General features: G+C 36.3%; 1 protein-coding gene across 5 annotated transcripts in view; it reads right to left on the reverse strand.

Annotated features, from left to right (window-relative positions):
- The window catches only part of Ak5 (adenylate kinase 5), a 254755-nt gene that overhangs the window by 194815 nt on the left and 39692 nt on the right, over positions 1 to 20248 (reverse strand). For all 5 annotated transcript variants that reach the window (XM_077110122.1, XM_077110121.1, XM_076862280.2 and 2 more), the window contains exon 6: positions 6062 to 6253. In XM_077110122.1, coding sequence (XP_076966237.1) covers positions 6062 to 6253 — 192 coding nt within the window. The remainder of the gene's footprint in view (positions 1 to 6061; positions 6254 to 20248) is intronic.

Below are 20248 nucleotides of genomic sequence, written 5' to 3' on the forward strand. Positions count from 1 at the left end.
AATGCCTGTTGCCTGGACAAGGCAGTTCCTTAACAATCTGCTGTTTACTCAAGGTTCTATCAGTATTGGGTTTCATGCCAGAAAGTACTGTTTACTTAATTTAAAAATATTATGGGCAACTGGAAAACAATCGAGAGGGCCAGATGTCTAGGTGCACCTGTACACCACCATCATCCGAGTATCTTCCAGAATACCTCCATAGTCTATCCTTTATCAAGCTTTGAAAACTTCTCCTTGACTCTTTTCTTAGTTACTAAGTCCAATGAATAGGGATTAGTAGGGGCCTTTGATTACATCACAGTAGATGTTTAAACAAGATAGGAAAGTGGTACTGCTTAAAGGGAACAGCTTCACTATGTTAGTTGCACACTGAAAATTCACCAACCTCTTACCTATTGAGAATCAGCAACAAAAATTTCCTTCTAGTAATTTCAGGAGGATGGATTTTTTTGGGACAAGCTGTTACCAAGTTTCTTTGCTTTTCTTAAATTTAGATAGCTCCTGAGACTGAGGCAGGAGGATTACAAGTTTGAGGATAGCCTCAGCAACTTAGTGAGGCCTTAAGCAACTTAGCAAGACTCTGTCTCAAAATTTAAAAAAATAAAATAAAAATAAAAAGGATTGAGGATGTAGCTCAGTGTTAAAGCGCCCCAGGGTTGTTAAATCTTTAGTACCAAAAGAAAATAAAAAATTTAGATAGCTCCTAAAGGTTTATGCAATTTCGATTTATTCCTTCCTAAGCTTTCTTTTTTCCTTCCTTTCTTTGTTTTTCTGTGTATCAATACTCCTGGAGGTGGTGATGACTAACCATTGGCTGTGCACTGGGAGTTTCGGAATGAGTGTACTTGTGTTTTAGATATTAGTGTGGATTCCTATGACACTTGAAGTTAATTAACAAATAATTATTCAGCAGTTCTGTCTATATTAATTTACTATTCTTGCTTATTTTTCTTTTGGTAGGAGTGGCTAATGGGATGTGACTTAGTTTCAGTGGTAAGTTTAAAATTTTAAGGAAGTGATATGGGGCAAATTAAAAAATTGTCCTGCCAGTGGGGTTTTCTGGGACTCAGGGTGGATGTCTAAAGAACAAATGCAGGAGGTTTTCACAAGAGTGTGTCTTCTATGTTGTGGTTCCCAAGCACCAATGCTAGTTTGTAATGAAATGTTCCCTAATCCTCAGCAAAATGAGAAAAAATAAGTTAGATGTTAGTAGATTTTTTAACAGCCAAACATTTGTTTAGAAACTGTTTGGAGAAATACCATTCCTAATCTTTTCATGTTAGAAATATCCCTTTTAAACAATAGCAAGAGTAGGTGATTCTTTTCTTCTAATGCCTTCATTTTGTGAAACTAAAAAATCCAAGTTCATCCTAGCCCCATTAAAAAAGAATATTTTCTCTGATCTAGTAAATACTGAAATTAGGGAGTATAGGGCCCTGCTACAGCCCGGATTTACTTCGGCAGAAAAATTGGTGTTGGTGAATAAGAAACAACCTTGATTTTGATATTTTTCAGCCCAGGCCTTTCCTGCCTGAAGAGCTCCAGCTGGTAAACGTGGCTATGAGTTAGTCAGCCTCTCCGTGCATCCTGTGACTACAGATTCCTTCTCATTTTAAGTATACTTCTCTGCTTCCTCCTACAAAAAGTCCTGAAGGAAAATGACCATTTGCTTACTTCACAGTCTGAAGTTAAACGTGGCTGTTCACTAACTATCACCCACGTTTAAGAAGCATTTGTTCAATGTACACAACTGTGCAGCCATTTCCCTGCAGAGTGGCCTGTTTTTCCAGTTTAATGGAACATTCAATGGTGTAAAGCTTTGGATATATTTTGAAAAATAGGAGAGACATTACATCTTGTCCTATCATTTTCCAAGCATTTAAAAAGACTCCTTTTTCAAAAAATAAACAAAACTGCATTTATTTTTAAAGGAATGCTTCAAGCTTACAAAGACTTGGGCTGGGGATTATGGCTCAGTGGTAGAAAGTTGCCTAAAAAGCGTGAGGCCCTGAGTTTGATTCTTAGTACCGCAAAAACAAAACAACAACAACAAAAACAAAAAACCTACCTGAACATGACTAAAAGAAAGACAAATTTTGTTTTAAAAAGCTTTTAAGGGGTGGGGTTGTGGCTCAGTGGCAGAGTGCTTGGATTCAATCTCAGTACCACATAAAAATAAAGACATTGTGTCGGTGTATAATTACAAAAAAAATTTTTTAAAAAAGCTTTTAAAATAAAGATAAAAAATCACTTTTAAAAAATAGACATTTTTATTGACGCTTTAAAAAATTTCTACTAAAGGGAAATTATTATTCAAGAATTTTGTAATTTTATAAAATTCAAGTCCCCCAAAATGTCATGAGGCACAGCTCACTTGGTAACACTAAGTAGGAAACTTTCCTTGTTTCAATAATACTCAAATTCCCAAGAATAACATCTGACCAACTCACCGCATCCTTATCTTTAATTATTAACATAAAACCATAAAAGAAACTTTATCCAATATGACAAGTTAAAAACAACACATAAACATGTCAGAGAAGATTCTATGCAGAATTCCCTAATACAGAAGCTTTATGATTTCATGTTATTTAAATTCATGCTTGCACACCTCTATACAGAACATAGAAGATAATAATAGAAATGAAGAGATCCATGTGATGGGAATCATGACAATAAGATATAGTAGTCAGGCAACAGCACGTTTTTCCTGGCTGTTATTATTAGATTTTTCTCTTCAGTCAAAGGGATATTTTTAACACACATACAAAAATTAGGAAAAATATTTCTAAAAAATAAGAAGTTAATTCTTTAGTCAAATCCATCAACAAATGCCCAATCAATTATGAAGTAAAAAAGAAAAAAGAATGAATTGATTGAATTCAAATGAATGAATATATGTTGCAATTAAACTACATTATTCAGACACAGTCATCATAGAGCTTGATTGCATCAGCAATATAGACGTTCAAGAAAACACTGGATCAACTTTAAAACTGATTAACAAACACTTAAAGAAAAACAAATTTGGCATGAAGTTTTTAAAACCTAAATTATTAATGTTAGATTTCTTCAATAATCTATGAGAGAAAAGTCAACAGAGTTGACTTTTCAATAATCTATGAGAGAAAAGTCAACAGAGTTCCCTCAAAGAGTACCAAATTGTCAATGGTAATTATAGTTTCCAGAAATGAGCATGAGACAGGGAAGAAACCGAGAGGAAGAAATGCAAAAACTATAAAATAATATTAATTAACAAATTACCCTCACAATGTTTCAAACATCATTCTAAGCACTGGACATCCATTACTCCTTGAAATCACATGAGCATAGGTTTGATGGTTGTGTCCATTTTATAGACAAGGCCTGTGAGTCACAGAGAAGATAAGCAACCTGCAGGAGGCCACACAGGTGCCAGGTGGTACAGCTGGAATCTGAGGCTGCATGGTGCATCTCAGGCAGTGTCTGCACTGCCACCCGCTATCACGTTACACGCATTCTCTCATTTGACCTCCACAGCATTGCCATGTTGGTAACATCTTCTACAATTTACAGCAAGTTTAGCACCTTGGAATTATTAAATGGCAGTGGAGTTGAGATTGCAAGTGAGAGGGCTGAGACTCCAAAACCCTAGGAAGTCGAGTGCCAAAATGAAAATTCTCAGCTGGATTAAGGACAGACATGGTCCCTGTGGTTCGTAAAAGGCTTCTTTGGAGATAAATGATTCCTCTTATTCTGAGTGGGGAAAGTTTATTCTACTCACTACAGTGACTTCTGGTCCCTAACACAGTGCATGACATATGTGAGGAAACCGTGCACGTTCTCACACTCAATAATCACTCTCACCTAATAACTCCACAGTCATCACACTGGATAACCCATCCTTCAGTTTCTCTTTTCCCACAGACTATAAGCCAAGTTCACTTTTGGAGGGGTTACTGTGTGTTGGGCAGGTACTACTCCAGGTGCTCAGAATATGTCAGTGAATAAAGCGAAGATCCTTACCCCTTATTTATTTAGCTTTGCCCACCTAACATCTAACAGAATATCTTGGTTCTCAATTAACATTTACTAAATGAATAAATGAATCACTAGGAGCAGCAGGCAGAAGCAAAGGCAGGCAGTGGAGAGACCACAGGGAAAAGGATATATTTGGGTTTAATCTATTAACGTGCAGATTTTTTTTATTAAAATATTAACATTCATGTGATTCACAGGATGACTATTTTTATATTTAACTCATTTTTAAAAGCAGAAGATCTATCAAATGCACTTCAATTCCGAAAGCAAACTATGATCTGAGTTCTGAAAGAGAACAAGTGTTTCAGGATGCAGTACCTGCTTCTTTGTCAGACTGTTTTTCAAATTATATTCCCCAGAGCCTAGCCTGTATTCACTGCTTTCCAAAAGGTGACTTTCCAAGGCAAGTCTTCTCCCAGTAATTAGAGGTGTTTATCTTAAAGCTCATTTGGTTTCAGCAGTGAGGTTACAGGCTGTCATCCACACTGTTATTGACTCCCTCAATTAGAGGCAATGGCATTTCACCTCCATGCAAAATATTAGTGAATTAACAATCCCCACTCTGCATTCATTTGGGAAATCTGCTCTGCTTGTGATGACGAATGTGACAAGCAGGGAGTAATCAGAAACACTCTGGTAATACCTTCAAGCCTTGCAAACATCAATTAAAACTCTGGCTTTTCAGACTGCAGTTGGGGTTTGATCTACAGGATAAATTTCTTTTTTTCATGATACAATGCTGAAGTCAGTGCTGGTAATTGGTGAGAAAACACACACATACACAACAACCCCCAACCAAAAATAGCCACAGAAATGTTTACCTTGATTTTCCTAAATCTTTCTTATTACTCAATTTTTATTATTACTCTGTTTTAAACCAAAAAATGAACTCTGGCATTGTGAATAATTTTCAGATCAAATTTACAACTCTCTGACATGACAACTTTGACTCAAAGAGCAAAATGTAATGAATATTTTGAGACTGCAAAAAGATCATTATTCAAATGTCATGACTGTCTCTTTCAGGTCTAAGGGCATCCTAGTCTAATGAAGAAAGTTTTAACCCAGGAGTTGTAAGGTTACAGGGGCTCTGTGGATGGGCATCAGTTGATTTACTTAAATGTGGAAAATGTCTGTGTATTTTATTGGGATACACATGCATTGGTTTCACAGAATTCTCTATGGGGGCTTGTGACCCTCCTGCAAGGGTCTTTGTTCTGGTGGGAAGGGGTCAGGGCTGAGAGGAGGGTTCTGCTCTCATGGAACTGCTGTGGTTTTGTGGCTTCCTGCATACTTCCTTCAAATGGCTTACAACCTTGTTTGTTTCCCTGTGATTTAATACTGGAAACTGATATTGCGGGAAATCATCAATTGAGCTAAGCCTTTTATTTCTAAAAACTGAATTAACTAATGATTCAGTGTCATCTTTCCTTGACACACGGAATACCATTAACTAGAAAACAAACTAAACATTTAGGAAAACATTGATTTCTGTATTATATCTGTTAATATTTGCATTTGATAAATGAGCAGAAAGATTAATGACTCCCATTTTAATATATTATCCCTTTTTATGACAAGTCAAACCCTCAGAAAATTTTTTTCTCAAGTCAGAATCTCATTTCTTTAGGTAGCACAATACAATAAACAAAACTTACAATCCAAATATACTCTAAAACTATGCCAACTGTTGTTTATAAATCTTACCATTTTGTGACATTTTCAAAGACAAAAGATTCAAGAAGTTGGGCAAGAATTGCTTAAAACAACCCCCAATAATCCTTTAAAAACACTCTTTTACTCAGGGACTATAGAATTCTAGACGAGGTTAGAATTTATCACCTTTCACAAATTGACTTTTTAAAAAATCATTATGTCTTAATAAGGCAAACAGGTAAAAATGATTGATTTTCTTGATTGGTTTTACACTTCACCCAAAACCACTTTTAAGAGCAAAGGGGATTTCTATATGAGAACATAGGATAATTAGAAATCTGACAAGGTCATTCTTGTGTGGACACTAAGAGCAGAACTAACTTACTGTCATGATGAGCCCCTTCTCCTGGAAGTATTTAACCAATGGAGCTGCGTTCTGCTTGAAATTCATTAGTCTTCTTTGGGTAGCTTTGAGATTGTCATCTGGACGCCCCTGTTGTTCTGCACGCTTCAGTAATCTTTCCTTGAGCCTCTGGTTGGCACAAGCCAGGAAAACCACCAGGTCAGGGGTGCAGATCTGGGGAGAGCATTGGACAAGCAGAGAGGCATTCAGTATCCCACCAACACATGCATAGGCCTGGCATTCATTTCCCTTGGCCTTGTGGCTGCCATGTATTTGGCCCTCTAGTTTTTACCAGCCTATCTCCTGGGCTGCCACTCTACACATACCAGGGCCAGCTATTCCCATCATAGTCCATGTAAATGGCATCCCCCACCCACATGGCTGTATGCAGTTGTCCTACAGAATTTATGGAACACTTTTTAGTCTATGCTCATATAAATTTCCAGCTTGAATTAAGAATAATATAGGACAAACTTTGTCAAAAGTATGTGTGCAATCTGATTTTAGAGGAGAAATGACTTTTGGGCCACAATGTTGTCTACAGCTACTATTTCTATTTCCTACCATTTTAAAATTATCTACTGTATGCCAGGCCCAATGCCAAACCATTTCTTTATAATACTATAAACTTTGCAGCAATTTATAAAATGAACATTATCTCCATTTTATAGATGAGCAAACTGAACCTCAGAGAAACTAAGAACCTGTCTGAGATCACATGGTCAATAAAGTAAAAGTTGGTATTTGAACTATGTCTGCTTGGTCCAAGGACTCTCTGTTCCTTCTACTAACACAAAGCAACAAATGGCCCAAAGCCCTTCATGAATTCCTGAAAATACCAATTTTAACTAAATTAAACTAGTTTGCATTTAAAAGATAATATGATCAGATGAAGTAAATACAGTTTGTTATTGAGTATGAGACAAGGCAAAAAGCAGTCTTGCATAGTTGTTTGAAGCAATATTCTCCAATTTTTTCTAAAATAGTTATCTTTATTTATGACACATTTAATGTTATACCAAATTTAGCTGCTGCCAAATCAAAGAACTTCTTTTTTTAAAACTCAATATGTTCTTTACAAAAATTTTAAATGCATCTTCACAGTAATAAACTTTTTGACCATATATCCCAATGAACATGTACTTATTAATTTATAAATTATGCATGTAGATCTGATATGTGTCCATTACCATACTAACATAAGATCACATTATAAATACATTAAAAACAAAATTTTTAAAGAATGAGATACACTCCTCTTGAGTGTATGAGATACAATCCTCTTGGGGGGACTGGGGATTGAACTCAGGGGTACTTTACCATTGAAACATACCTCCAGTTCTTTTTATTTTTTAATTTGGACAGGGTCTCCCTAAATTGCTGAGGGTCTTATTAGGTTGCTGAGGCTGGCCTGAACCTGTGATCTTCCTGCCTCAGCCTCCCAAGTCACTGGGATTGCAGGTGTGTGCCACTGTACCCAGTCAATCATCAGAATTTTTAAGATTTTCTCACACACCACAATATTTTACTTTGTGTACTGTGGAGACCACTTGTCTCCAGAAGCTGGGAAATATGGATTCCAGTTTTTGACCCAAAACTCCTTAACAGCCAAGTGATGGGCATATGGCTTAAACTTGCTAAGCTTCTGTGTTCTCTCATTTGTCAATAGAGAGGTATGAAATCTACGTCCCTGAGTGATTATGAAGTCAAATAATTCACACAAAATAAACTCAACAAATTTCAGCCTTGTTTAGACTTTTTTGGTTTTCAGGAGTTTGAATGGTCTTGGTTCTTCTTTAACTTATTTTTTTGTTTTGTTATTTTTTCCTTCTGCTTACATTTTTTCCTCCTCAAATCCCCAAGAGGAGGTGTTTTCCAAGGCTTAGATCACACGTTTTTCCTTCTCCAGGTTCTCATTGTCCAGTGTTTTGGTTTCAGCTACTACCTTCTGTTGATGGATTCCAAATCTACACTTTAAGTCCTGACTTTGAACAGTCTCTCAGCTCTGTATTTTCAAGTGTCTGTGACAGTGCTATTTGCACATCTTAATCTAACTTTGATTTACTAAGGTCAAAATTAATCTCATACTTTTCTACCTAAATCAAATTCCTGTCCTGTTTATTTGTTAGTTTATTTTTACTGTAGCAATACTCCTTTCCCAAATCTCTCAGCTAGAAGTCTCCAGCATTTAGCATCACCTTGGAGTCTTTCTTATCAAAATTTCAGTCTATTGAAACTATCACTACGAGTTATTGATTACGGTTAGGATTGAGACACCACTCGGACTTCCCTCCCCGAATCTCACTGCTGTGTAAGCACAGCCACAAGAAATCACTAGAAAGAGTGATGAAGAATATGAATTTTAGAATCAGATCATCCTGAATATTAATCTAGAATCTGCCATCTATTAGGTTTGTTCTGACCCAAACTGTTCAATTCCTTTGAACCCCAGATTCTCAGCTATAAAATAAGGGGGAAACTTGTGACATGGTACTTTTGTATTTCCCAGTTATTAAAAGCATGTAAATCACTTTTGAGAAGCTTGAAAAATTTTGAAAATCACACATAATTTTTGTAGGATATATGATGAAGAGATTACATAAAGTTAAAACTTTTTCTTATTTAATATTATATTATAAAATTCATATTTAATATAATTTTCAGTAATATTTAACATTTCCTGATAAAATAAAGAAAACATTTTAAAATTTACTTTAACTAAATTCTAGAAGACCATCTCTGACTAATACAATGTAATATTGGTTTTGATTTGATAATATTGGTATAGTTAGATACAATAGCAAACAAAAAAGAAACCCAACACCCTGAGCTACCAGATCAGTACTGGATGCAGATAAAAATGTCTTGCATCTAAAAATTCTTGCCTTTTGCACTTAAAACAAATTTAATGGTTTATGTTATTACATTTTGCATTTTGTTTCAGACTGCAATGTAGGTGTTTCCTTATAACATGATGAGGTCAGAGGTAGCCTTATATATGTAGTCATCACTATACTTTATCTCTTACTATTGGGTTTTATAGTACTAGAGACAATTTGGAATCCATCAACAGAAGGTAGTAGCTGAAACCAAAATCTGAGACAATAAGAACCTGGGGATTGAATCCAGGGATGCTTTACCACTGAGTCATAGTCCAGCTCTTTTTAGTTTTTAATTTGAGACAGGGACTTTCTAAATTGCTGAGGGTCTTGCGCACTTGCCTAGCATGTGTGAGGCACTGGGTTCGATTCTCAGCACTGCATATAAATAAATAAAATAAAGGTCTATCAATAACTAAAAAAAAAATTGAATGGCATATGTCAGAATTTTTTTCTGGATGAATTAAACTTCAGCTCTGACAAAAATGATCTAGAAGGAATGTGCAAAATTATTTAATTTCTTAATTGTGGATAATTTGCTGTCTTTCCTTGACATAAATAAAAAATATGGCTGGGAATGTAATTCAGTACAGAAGGCTTATCTAGCATGTGTGAAGTCCTGGGTTCAATACCCAGCACAGCAAAAAACCCACAAAAAATCATAAACAAAGCCACCTGTTAATTAAAAAAAAAAAATTAAACATACAGCTGGTTACTATAGCAACTAGGGATAAGGAGCTGATTACCCTGCAGAGTGACCCCAGACATACGCATGCTCATCTGATTCCTAGTAGCTCCCATACCCCACACACAACCACTCATTATCACCTCATGCTCTTCAGCAGTGCTCCATTGTTATTGGAAAATATTAAATGCTTGTTTTTTTCCCAAACTTAAAAAAAAAAAAAAAAAAAAGCAGACACCATTCTATTTCAAACCCTAGAAAATGTTCATGAAATCCACTTGTGACATGTTGGGAAGTCATAAGGTCCCAACATAACAAAGCTGACTAGATGAATAAGGATAAAGACATACATAAGAGCAATAGCAGAGCTATCTCTTTTGTCTACATGACAGTAAATTTCTGAATTGCTGATGTGTTTCTCCCATTGAATCAGGTAAGTCAGTTGTTACACAGACAATTCAATCTTCTTCTACCCACTTTTTAAGCCCTTATTGGAACCACCGTTCTGTTGAAAAGAATCAGTGATTCCCCGTATTCACTGCGTCATGCTGCAAAGTGAGCTCATTCTGATTCTCCCTGTTTTGACTGTCAATGCTTTCGACTGCTCTGTTCTTGATGAAGATATGTTGAGAGGGCCTAGGCTCAGTAATTCAGATCAGCTACACTGTCAGAAATCAGGAAGCACAATATTTAAGAAAAAGGAAGATCTGAGTGGAAATAAAAACAGGAATCACAGAAACTAAAATATGGGGAAAACTTGGAGGTTATCTAATCCTAAATAATGCAAACCTGTAATCATCTCCATGGTCTCCTGACTAATGATTTTAAAACGTGAACATTTAAACTCCAATGTTCTGCCTTGAGCATTTCTTGTAATGGGTACTTAGTTCTCAGACCCTTTCATCACTCCTTGAATCTAACTGGGAAGTTTCTAACAGGGGGCTAAAATTTGCTTCTCTGTTCTGCCTACAGGAAAAATGTAAAATAAATTACTACTACTTTACCTTTTAAACATTTATTGAACACATACTATCATCATAAAAGCTAGACTAGATCACTATAAGGGGGGGGGAAGATGGAGAGCTAGATTCACTAACATTTAACAAGGAGATAATTTCTAAGCAGAGCTTTCAGTAGACCATAGGCCAAGGGACAAAAACTGGACCATATGGCCCACCATAGAGGAAGGGCTTTAGAAAGTACCACCCTGTACCCAGGAAAGGCTTTGGTTAGCCCAGTGAAAGGCTATATATACCCTCTGAGGGTATGTGAATCAACCTGCACAGGACTAAAGCCTCTTTAGAATCAGCTCAAGTCCTCATTACATTATGGTGATCAATCCCATAGTATTGGCACATGCCCCTTCATTTGCTGATCCCTGCTGTAGATAAGCATTAAAATGTTGTATTAAAAAAAATATAACAGCTGGGCATGGTGGCGCACACCTGTAATCCCAGTGGCTGGGGAGCCTGAGGCAGAAAGATTGAGAGTTCAAAGCCAGCCTCAGCAAAAGCGAGGTGCTAAGAAACTCAGTGAGACTCCGTCTCTAAATAAAATACAAAATAGGGCTGGGGATGTGGCTCAGTGGTTGTGTGCCTCTGAGTTTAATCCCTGGTACGCTCCCCCCACCACAAAAAAAAAATATAGTGAGCAATCTAAAATTTAAAAATGAAAATTATTTAATTTAAAAAAACAACAAAAAAAGAAAAACAAAATGGGTGGACAAATAGAAAATAACATGTAAAATAATAGATTTAAAATCAAATACATAAGATATTGCATTAAATTTGAAAAGATTGAATGTTGTTATTAGAAAACAGAAGTAGATTAAATTAAAAAAAAAAACAAACCCCAAAACAAAAAACTGTTTGCTGTTCATAAGATGGTGTCTTAACCTGGGCTCTTCTTGAAAGCAGGGTGTGTGGTTCAGTGGTAAAGAGCCTGCTTAGCATGCACAGGATCCAGGGTTCATCCCCAGTACTAGAAAGAAAGGGAGGAAGGAAAGAAGGAAGAAAGGAAGAGAGGGAGGGAGGAAGTGAGCAGAGGAGGGAAAAAGAAAGCAAAACCAGGACAGGAGATTGCCAGCTTGTGGTTGGCTGGGTCAGGGTCCAGCAAGAGTTCAAAGTCAATGCAAGTATCAAATCAGTCACTGCTGCAGGACACTGGGTCTCAGTGCTGCTAGATCTTCTGAGGGACAAATATGAGGAGATTTTATTCATCAGATCCCATCCCCTCTTGGTCAAGAGTTGCCTTCTGGCACACCACCTTCTCCTACTCTCACACTGAGTATGTATTACTGTATGTGTCTCAGGGCAGAGGCCAAACAGATACAGGGAGTTGCAGCACATCAACTGGCACAAAACTAACTTTCTCTCTCTCTCTCTCTCTCTCTCTCTCTCTCTCTCTCTCTCTCTCTCACACACACACACACACACACACACACAGACATACATACATGCACCATAAATAAATGCACAGAAATTAAAAAATAAAAATATAACCAGAAATGGCCAAGTAAAAAGTTGATTGAGGGAATACATAGAGGACATCAGAACAGCTTGATATAGCAGTACACTTTAAATATAAAAATGCAGCAAAGCTAAAATAAGGTAGGGAAAAAGCACACCATGAGAACACTCACCAGTGGAAAGCTGGTAAAACTACACAAACATCAGACCAAGTAGAGGACCTCAGAGAGAGAAGTATTACTATAGCTAAAGAAGGCCATTTCATTATAATAGAAGGTTCAATTTCCAAGAAAAAATAAAACACTCTTAAAATGCATGACCTAATAATCTAAACCCAAAGGATATAAAGCCAAACTTGGACAGAACTAGCAGAGACTCTCAACCCATAATCATAATGGGAGATTTTAATATATCTTTCCAAGTAACTGATAGAACAAACAGGAAAAGAAAAACAGTAAGGATACAGATTTCAACATAATTAACAAATTGCTTCATGTTTTTATAATAGTATTTGAGTTGAATAAAAAGTCTTTTAAAACACATAAAATCTATAAAAATTTAACATATTCTGAGCCATAAAGAAAGTTTCAACAAATCTCAAATGATTGAAATCACAGAGTATCTTCGATGACTATAGTAGACATAAGCTCTGTGTTAATGAAAAAAAAATAGAGGCTGGGGTATAGCTCAGGAGCGGAGCTTGCTTAGCATGCATGAGTTCCTGGGTTCAATATTCAGCACCATAAATGAATAAATGAATGTATAAATAAATAAAAAAACCAAAAAATCTTGTTTGGAAATTAAACAATACACTTTAATATAATTTCTGGGTCAAAAAATCACAATATAAATAGAAAATATTTAATTAAATAATAACAAAACATGACATTCCAAGTCATGTGTGATGTAGCTAAACCACAGCTGCAGAAGCATTTACTGCCTTAGATGCTTTCATTAGGGGGGAAAAGAAGAAGAAAATCAGTGACTTAGGCATCCATCTCAAAATGGCTAGAGAAAAGTTAGATCTTTTAGGCTTACTAAAAAAGAGAATGAAGGAAAAGAGTAGAAATTATATAAAATTATATAAAAAGATAAAAGTAGAAATTAATGAAATATAAAATAAAATAGCTAAGGGATGGGTTCTTTGGAAAACTAATAAAGTTGATAATCCCTGGTGAAAGTAATTAAGAAAAAGAGAAAGGACAAATAAGGATTGAGAACAAAAAGGAATGCATCTCTAAATAAAATTCCACAGATATTAAGATGATAGCAGAGGATATTAAGAATATGAAAACAAATTGAAAAATTTACATGAAATGGAAAGTTTTCTAAAAAAATACAACTCTTTAAAATTGGTTAAAAATAGAAAGTCAGAATAGTCTGATGTTTTTGAAAGATATTTCCAGAACTCTCAAAGAAAACTCTAGATCTAGATGACCTTTTGTTGTTGTTTAAAATTTAAAATTAATCTTGAAATTGATTTGGAAATGTAGAGATCCAAGGATAGTCAGGACATTTTCAAGGCAATCTTGAAAATAAGTGATAGAACTCATTGCCAGATAGTGTGATTCACTTCAAATCTATAGCCATGAAGAGAGGGTGGTAGGAGAAGTGAAGCAGACCATTGCACAGAAGAGAGAAACCTAAGACGGATCCATTACCCCAAGCTATGCTATCCATGGCAAAGACGGCTCTACAACATGTTAGGAAAAGCACAGTCTTCAATTCACAGTGCTGGGTCAAGTGGATGTCCACATGGAAAACAGATATTACATTATATGATAATATTAAATGATACACAAATTTGTTTCAAAATAATTTTTCAATCTAAATGTGAAAGGTAAAGTGATAAGAATTCAAGAAGATAAAATATAGGGAAACAGCTTCTAGATGTTAGGGTAGACAAGGATTTCTTAAATAGGATAAAAAAATCTAACAATATAAGAAACATTTGCTAAATTTGACTGCTTTACAATTTAAAAACACTCTTACTTATTAAAACATCATTAAGAATATGAAAACAATAGCTAGCCACTTAGAGAAAATATTTCCAATATGTATAACTAACCAAGGGTTTGTTTCAAAAACATGAAAAAAAAATCTTTCAAATCAGTAAGAAAAAGAGAAAACAACAGAAATATGGGCAAGAGATTCGAACAGGTATTTTTACAAAAAAAGACAGATAAAAGACTAATAAATGGTGTTCATTGTCATCATTTAAAATCCAGATAATTCAAATGGAAAGTACACACACAAACCAGAGTGGAAAAAATCTTGAAGATTGACAATACCAAATGTTAACAAGGTTATATAACCATTGGAGCAAATTTGCGATCATTTGTTGAACAGCATACTTATAACCTCTGTGCCTATGTGCCTGATTTGATTCTGGGCACCAAAGATGAACAGTGAACACAATGAGGCCTGTCCTTGCACTTATGGAGCTTGGCCAATTGGAAGAGGAAACCTCAATCAAAGAATATCACAAATAAGAGTCAAAATATTATGTTGTAGGGGCCACAAGGCAGAGATAGAACAGCTGATACTGTGAAAACAAAAAACTGGGAGATTCAGCCTTCACAGGGAGGTCATTCAAGGCTCCCATGAGGAACTAGCAACTGAGCCAAGATCTGACGATAAAGGATTGACCAGAGAAAAAAGAGGAGGGAAGAGCTGTCCTTCCAAAAGAACATGAACCCACACAGAAAGGCAGGCAAGTGGACTTTGGAAGGAACATAACACTCAATTTAGCTTGAGGCATGCGGCTCACAGGATGAGAATCTTTCAGATATCATCCTCCATAAGAGGAGATAAACAGTTACACAATTCCTTTCCAAGAGAGTGGAAACAAGTAGATTTTGATTAGATGTCTTAATTAGATTTTTCCCAATTAAATTTGATGTTTACAGGTGGAAGATTCTGGACACCAGAACAAAGGAACTGGAATCCTGTCAAATAGGAAGTTATGTCATCTGTTTTCTTTTGTCTCCTGTCTGTAAGTAACACGCATGGACTCTACGATCACACTGGCTTGGTTATAAGCTGTATGGCCTGAGTTATTAAGACCCCCTGGTCCTATAAGAACAATAATTAGAATATTAATCTCTCAGAAAAGCCAGTCTTCCCTCTCATTCTTCTGCATCCTCCTCTCTTCGCTTCTGAGGACAGAAAGTGTGGCTAAAGTTGGTGAGAGGAAGACATTTCACTATGCTATGTAGTACTAGGCAGAGGGATTGTTTGCTTCACTCTTATTTCCAAGAGGCTAGAAAGTTAACCCTCTCTTTCTCTCTCTCTCTCTCTCTCTCTCTCTCTCTCTCTCTCTCTCTGCCTCCCTTTCCTTCCTCTCCCTCCCTCCCTCTCTCCCTTGCTTATGCTTATCTGATTTTATGAACTCGCATTTTTCTGTAGAACTGGTGAGATCTGCTGGACTTAATTCTCAGAAGGCCTGCCCTGGGCCACCAATCACAGACAGAGATTGTGGTTCTCTGCTCTAGTTCCTGTCTTCAACTCTACGTGATGTTTGGATCAACATGTCTGTGACAAGAATAAGACAATCCAAGATCAGGTGGCTTCAAGATTGGGATTGGAGAAGACCATCTGGCCTGCTTTGGCCCTGGGCTTCAGGTTGTCTCTAACCCAAACTAAAGGATTTCTTCTGGGATTCAGATACAAAATTTGGAAACAAAGTTTCACAATAAAGGATGTTTTTGCTCTTGGTAGTCATCTCTCACATATTTGACTTAGATCATGTTGGAAGTAGACTGACAGGATTTGGTTGCTCCCCAGATACCATTTTACTCTTTCATGTTTCCGGTGGTTTTCACTAAGAATTAGACCCTGATAATAAAAGAAGGAGTAAGACATTTTTTTTTTCCTGGTCATAGGAGGCTCATATTTTAGTAATTGAGATAAAGAGAGAATTATGCAGGGAGACAGACTATGGAGATGGTGGTCAAAGGATATAAAATTTTAGTTAGGAAAAATAAATTGAACAACATGGTGACTAATTAATAATGCAGTATATTCATGAAATAGATGAGAGTAGCTTTTAAGGATTCTCACCACAAAAACTGAAAAGTATGTGAGGTGATGCATATATTAATGAGCTTCCTTGAGCCATTCCACAATGGAGTTATGTTTCAAAACATCATGTTGTACATAATAAATATATACGGTTTTGTCAATTAAAAATTACTTTAAAATATACAATTATAATATAATAAGCAAAATGATTATGAAAACAAGAGTAAGAAGGAGGGCTATTTCCATATGGCAATTAAAACACCTGGTATCAGTTAACATATTCTCCTTAAGTCTTCTTTTCTCCAGGATAAATACCATTTCCCGTCCCACTACTATTCTAATCATAGGAAATTGTGTGGATTAAGCAGTATCTGTTTTGTTGAGGAAAACTCTGATGTGGAGGTGAAGGAGACTCTGCAGGAATGTCTTTGAAAGGGCACTCTGCACCAGCTCCTCTAGCCTTATTGTCCTTGGAAGCTTGTCAGAAATGCGCTCATGAGCTCCACTCTTCAGAGGTGGTGATGGGACCCAGGAAACTGGATTTTAACCTCTGCTTTATGTTGTAAGAAATCCAAATGGTAGAAATGAGTGGTCAGGACATGTGCTTAGTGAGGTGCAGAGTCTTAAAAAGATAACAATAACAACAATAAAAAATCCAAAGTGGAGCGAAGTGATTAAATACAAAAATACTGCCTGTTTCACTTAGGGAGACGACTAGTACTCGAAGCACCATATTCTACCCAATTGGTGATCTCTTACTTTGGGGAAGTAGTTATCTTATCTAGGTTAGTCTGTTCCTTCCACAATTTGTCACAAGCCGAATTAATCATATCTGCTAAACAGAGCATATCATTAATAGCCTCAAAAATATTTCTTCAAAGTTAGCTTATGAAAAGAAGATTTCTGCCGTTTGATTTTAACGTGCAAATGTTCAATAAAAGCAGCTAGGGTACATCAGAATGGCAAGATGTAAGAATTTAAAGAAGAAGTTTTTATTTAATATATATCAGGTGGACGATAAGTAACTTACAATGCTGTTTTTCCCCCAGAGTTCTTTTATTCCATCTAATTGCCTATCAGGCAACTATTTCCTTTGCTTATTTATTCATTTGTCTAGTATTCACGAAGATCCTATTATAAACTAGAAATTGAAGTTATGGAAAGTTAGGCTGTGACTAGATGGGCTGGCATTGTCTTAAACACATGGGGGTATCATATTTTATTTTGTACTTTGGAAGGAGAGTCTATGGTAGTGCAGGAGGCAGATTGTGTGAGGAGACACTGGAAGCAAGCAGATCATCTGGAAGAACTAATGAGTCTGAACTGTGTATAATGATGTGATTCTTAAGAGGAGAGGTCAAGTAAAATACAAAGTAAAACATGATCATTATTCTTAATATTATCTTTATAGATGTGCTTTACTTTAATGATCATTTAGGAAATACAGAGAACTATAGGTGCCAGAATGAGGTAACCAGCACTGAAATGGAACAGGAAGACTAGCTGGGTGTGGCAGCATGAACCCATAATCCCAGCTACCCAGGAGGCTGAGGCAGGAAGAACTCGAGTTCCAGGCCAGCATGGGCAATATAATGAAGCCAATCTCAAAAATCAAACAAACAAAAACAAAAGCAAAGCAAAGAAATATTGAACAAAAGGACTTTCTGAGCTTGAAGGAGAGGGAGAAATGAAGTCCGGTGAGAAGAGTCCAGAAATATATCGTCTCTGGGGTAATCCATGCCTGCCTGGTTCACAGAGTTCAGTTTATGGACTCTTCATCACTAGCACATGTGATGCATGACTTAGACAGAAGAAAACCCTACATATTAAGAAGTAGTTAAATAATTGGAAGCTATTGTTGGGTGATGCTGCCAAGCCCCACCAAGAAAATCACCAGAGATGCTGAGGGATGTTTGGCTCACTTTTTAGCCAATTTCTAAGCCAGGCCCTCTCTACCTTGCTTCCTTTCAACCATTTAACATTTAAACCCACAATGTCAGCAACAGGTACACTTGTCATTGGTGTGTGAACACAAACCTGACTTATATCATCTACTATGTTCGTAAATTCATGGAATCAAAGAAGAATAGGAAGATCCTTAAAGGTCACGTGGCCCAAGTCCCTGTCTGATCCATTGTACAACAATTAGTTTTTTAAAAACCCTCTCAGAGCTAAATATATGTTTGTAGTCTCATCAAATAAGCCAAAATCTACTCATTTTAAGAAGAAAATCATCTTTCTCCCTGAACTACTACCTATTTTAGACGACTAGATTTTATGCTTTGAGGCATACTGCATTCATTCAAAGGAAATATTAGAAAAGTGGTTGAGAAATTCTTAAAGCAAGAAGCACATTTTCAAATCTTTTAAAAGCATTTCTAGGAGGAAAATGAAATTCAAGAGTGTATTACATGTGAACTGATATTGCGAGAATAGCAAATAGATGAAAAATTGTGTGATGGTTCCATTAATACTCTGTGCACAAATTTATTGAATAGAAAATAGGCTGAAAACTCACCCCCAAATGTCATTACAGTGTATAAAAGATTTCCATTAGGAATTTAGATAAAAGTTCCTTTCTCTTTCTTTTCTTCTTCTTCTTCTTTTTTTTTTTTTTAAACTTTTGTGTCATTCCAAAGAAAACTGGTATCATTTTCTTGGGTATAAGTTATCCCAATTTTTGTGGCTGAAAGAATTTAACACTTTCAAAGAAGATGGATGCCTAATATAGTTATATTTCACACTTAGTCACATTTATTGCTTAGCACTCACTCAAAAACAAAGACTGTCTCCAAAAGAAAATCAGAAAAGAAATTCAGAAAAGACTACTAAATTATTAATAGCTGGAAGAGTGATGGTATCCACTGTATTCATTAGACATTATCTCTCTGCTTAGCTTATCTCAGAATAACTCTTTTCCTTCTACCGATAATGATTGAAAAAAATTATTTCAAACTCAGTATTTGAAGCAATAAGGTCCGGGGCTAGGGTGTGGCTCAGTAGTAGAATGCTTGCCTAGCAAGTGCCAGGTCCTGGGTTTGAGCCTCAGCGTGCACGTGTGGGTGCTTTCTTTCTTTTTCTCTCTCTCTCTTTCTCTCTCTTTATCTCTCTCACACACAAACACACACACACACACACACACACACGCACAAAAATCCATAAAACAGTCTAGCTAGTGTGCTAGTATGTGAGTATGTGACTATAATTCCATCTACTCAGGAGTCTGAGGCAGGAGGATTGTGAGCTTGAGGTCAACCTGGACAACATAGTAAGACCCTCTTCCTTCCTTCCTTCCTTCCTTCCTTCCTTCCTTCCTTCCTTCCTTCTTCTTTTCTTTCTTTCTTTTTATTTTTTTGGTGCTGGGAATTGAATCCAGGGCCTTGTGTATGTGAGGCAAGCACAAAACCCTGTTTATTATAAAAACAAAATACACAGGATACACCGGATGAGGGATATAACTCACTGATAGAGCACTTGCCTGTCATGCTTGAGGTCCTAGCTTCCATCCTCAGTAGTACAAATAAATTAAGTAAACAATCAGTAATTAGTGAAACCCAGAGAAATTCCAGCCAGAGTGTGGGAACACATCTTTAGAACCTCTTGCTATCAATATCTTCTTGTACTGCCTAAGTATGAGGGCATTTCAAGGAAGACTCATTTTATTAATTGTTTCATGTGTCTAAACTTGTTAAAACAAGTTTTATAGAAGACTAGTCTTCTATTCATTTCTTTTTCTTTTTAAAACTCTTCTGACAAGTAGGGTTCTAGTGGTACCTGGAAATGCATTTTTAACTGTCTGCTTCAGGACAACATTTATTGAGCATCTAGTATAAGCCAACTACCAAAAAAAGATGAAAGAGATCAAAATGGACAAGACATAGTTCCTGCCTCCATGAACTTCCCAATCCAGCATGGAAGCAGATACATAAAACGTTGCCTCAATATAGTAGAATTGTGTGGAGAGTTCACTATTTTGGAATCCAGCTCCAAAATGGAGCCTGCACAGAGTACAAGAGAGATACAGAAAAGGCCTGGAGATGTAGAAGAGTATGGTCCATGTGAGAACCACATAACCACATAGGATGACTTCTTTCCCCAGCAACCCTCTATGGCT

This window comes from Callospermophilus lateralis, chromosome 7, assembly GCF_048772815.1.
Source record: "Callospermophilus lateralis isolate mCalLat2 chromosome 7, mCalLat2.hap1, whole genome shotgun sequence".
In the NCBI taxonomy this organism is placed as follows: domain Eukaryota; kingdom Metazoa; phylum Chordata; class Mammalia; order Rodentia; family Sciuridae; genus Callospermophilus; species Callospermophilus lateralis.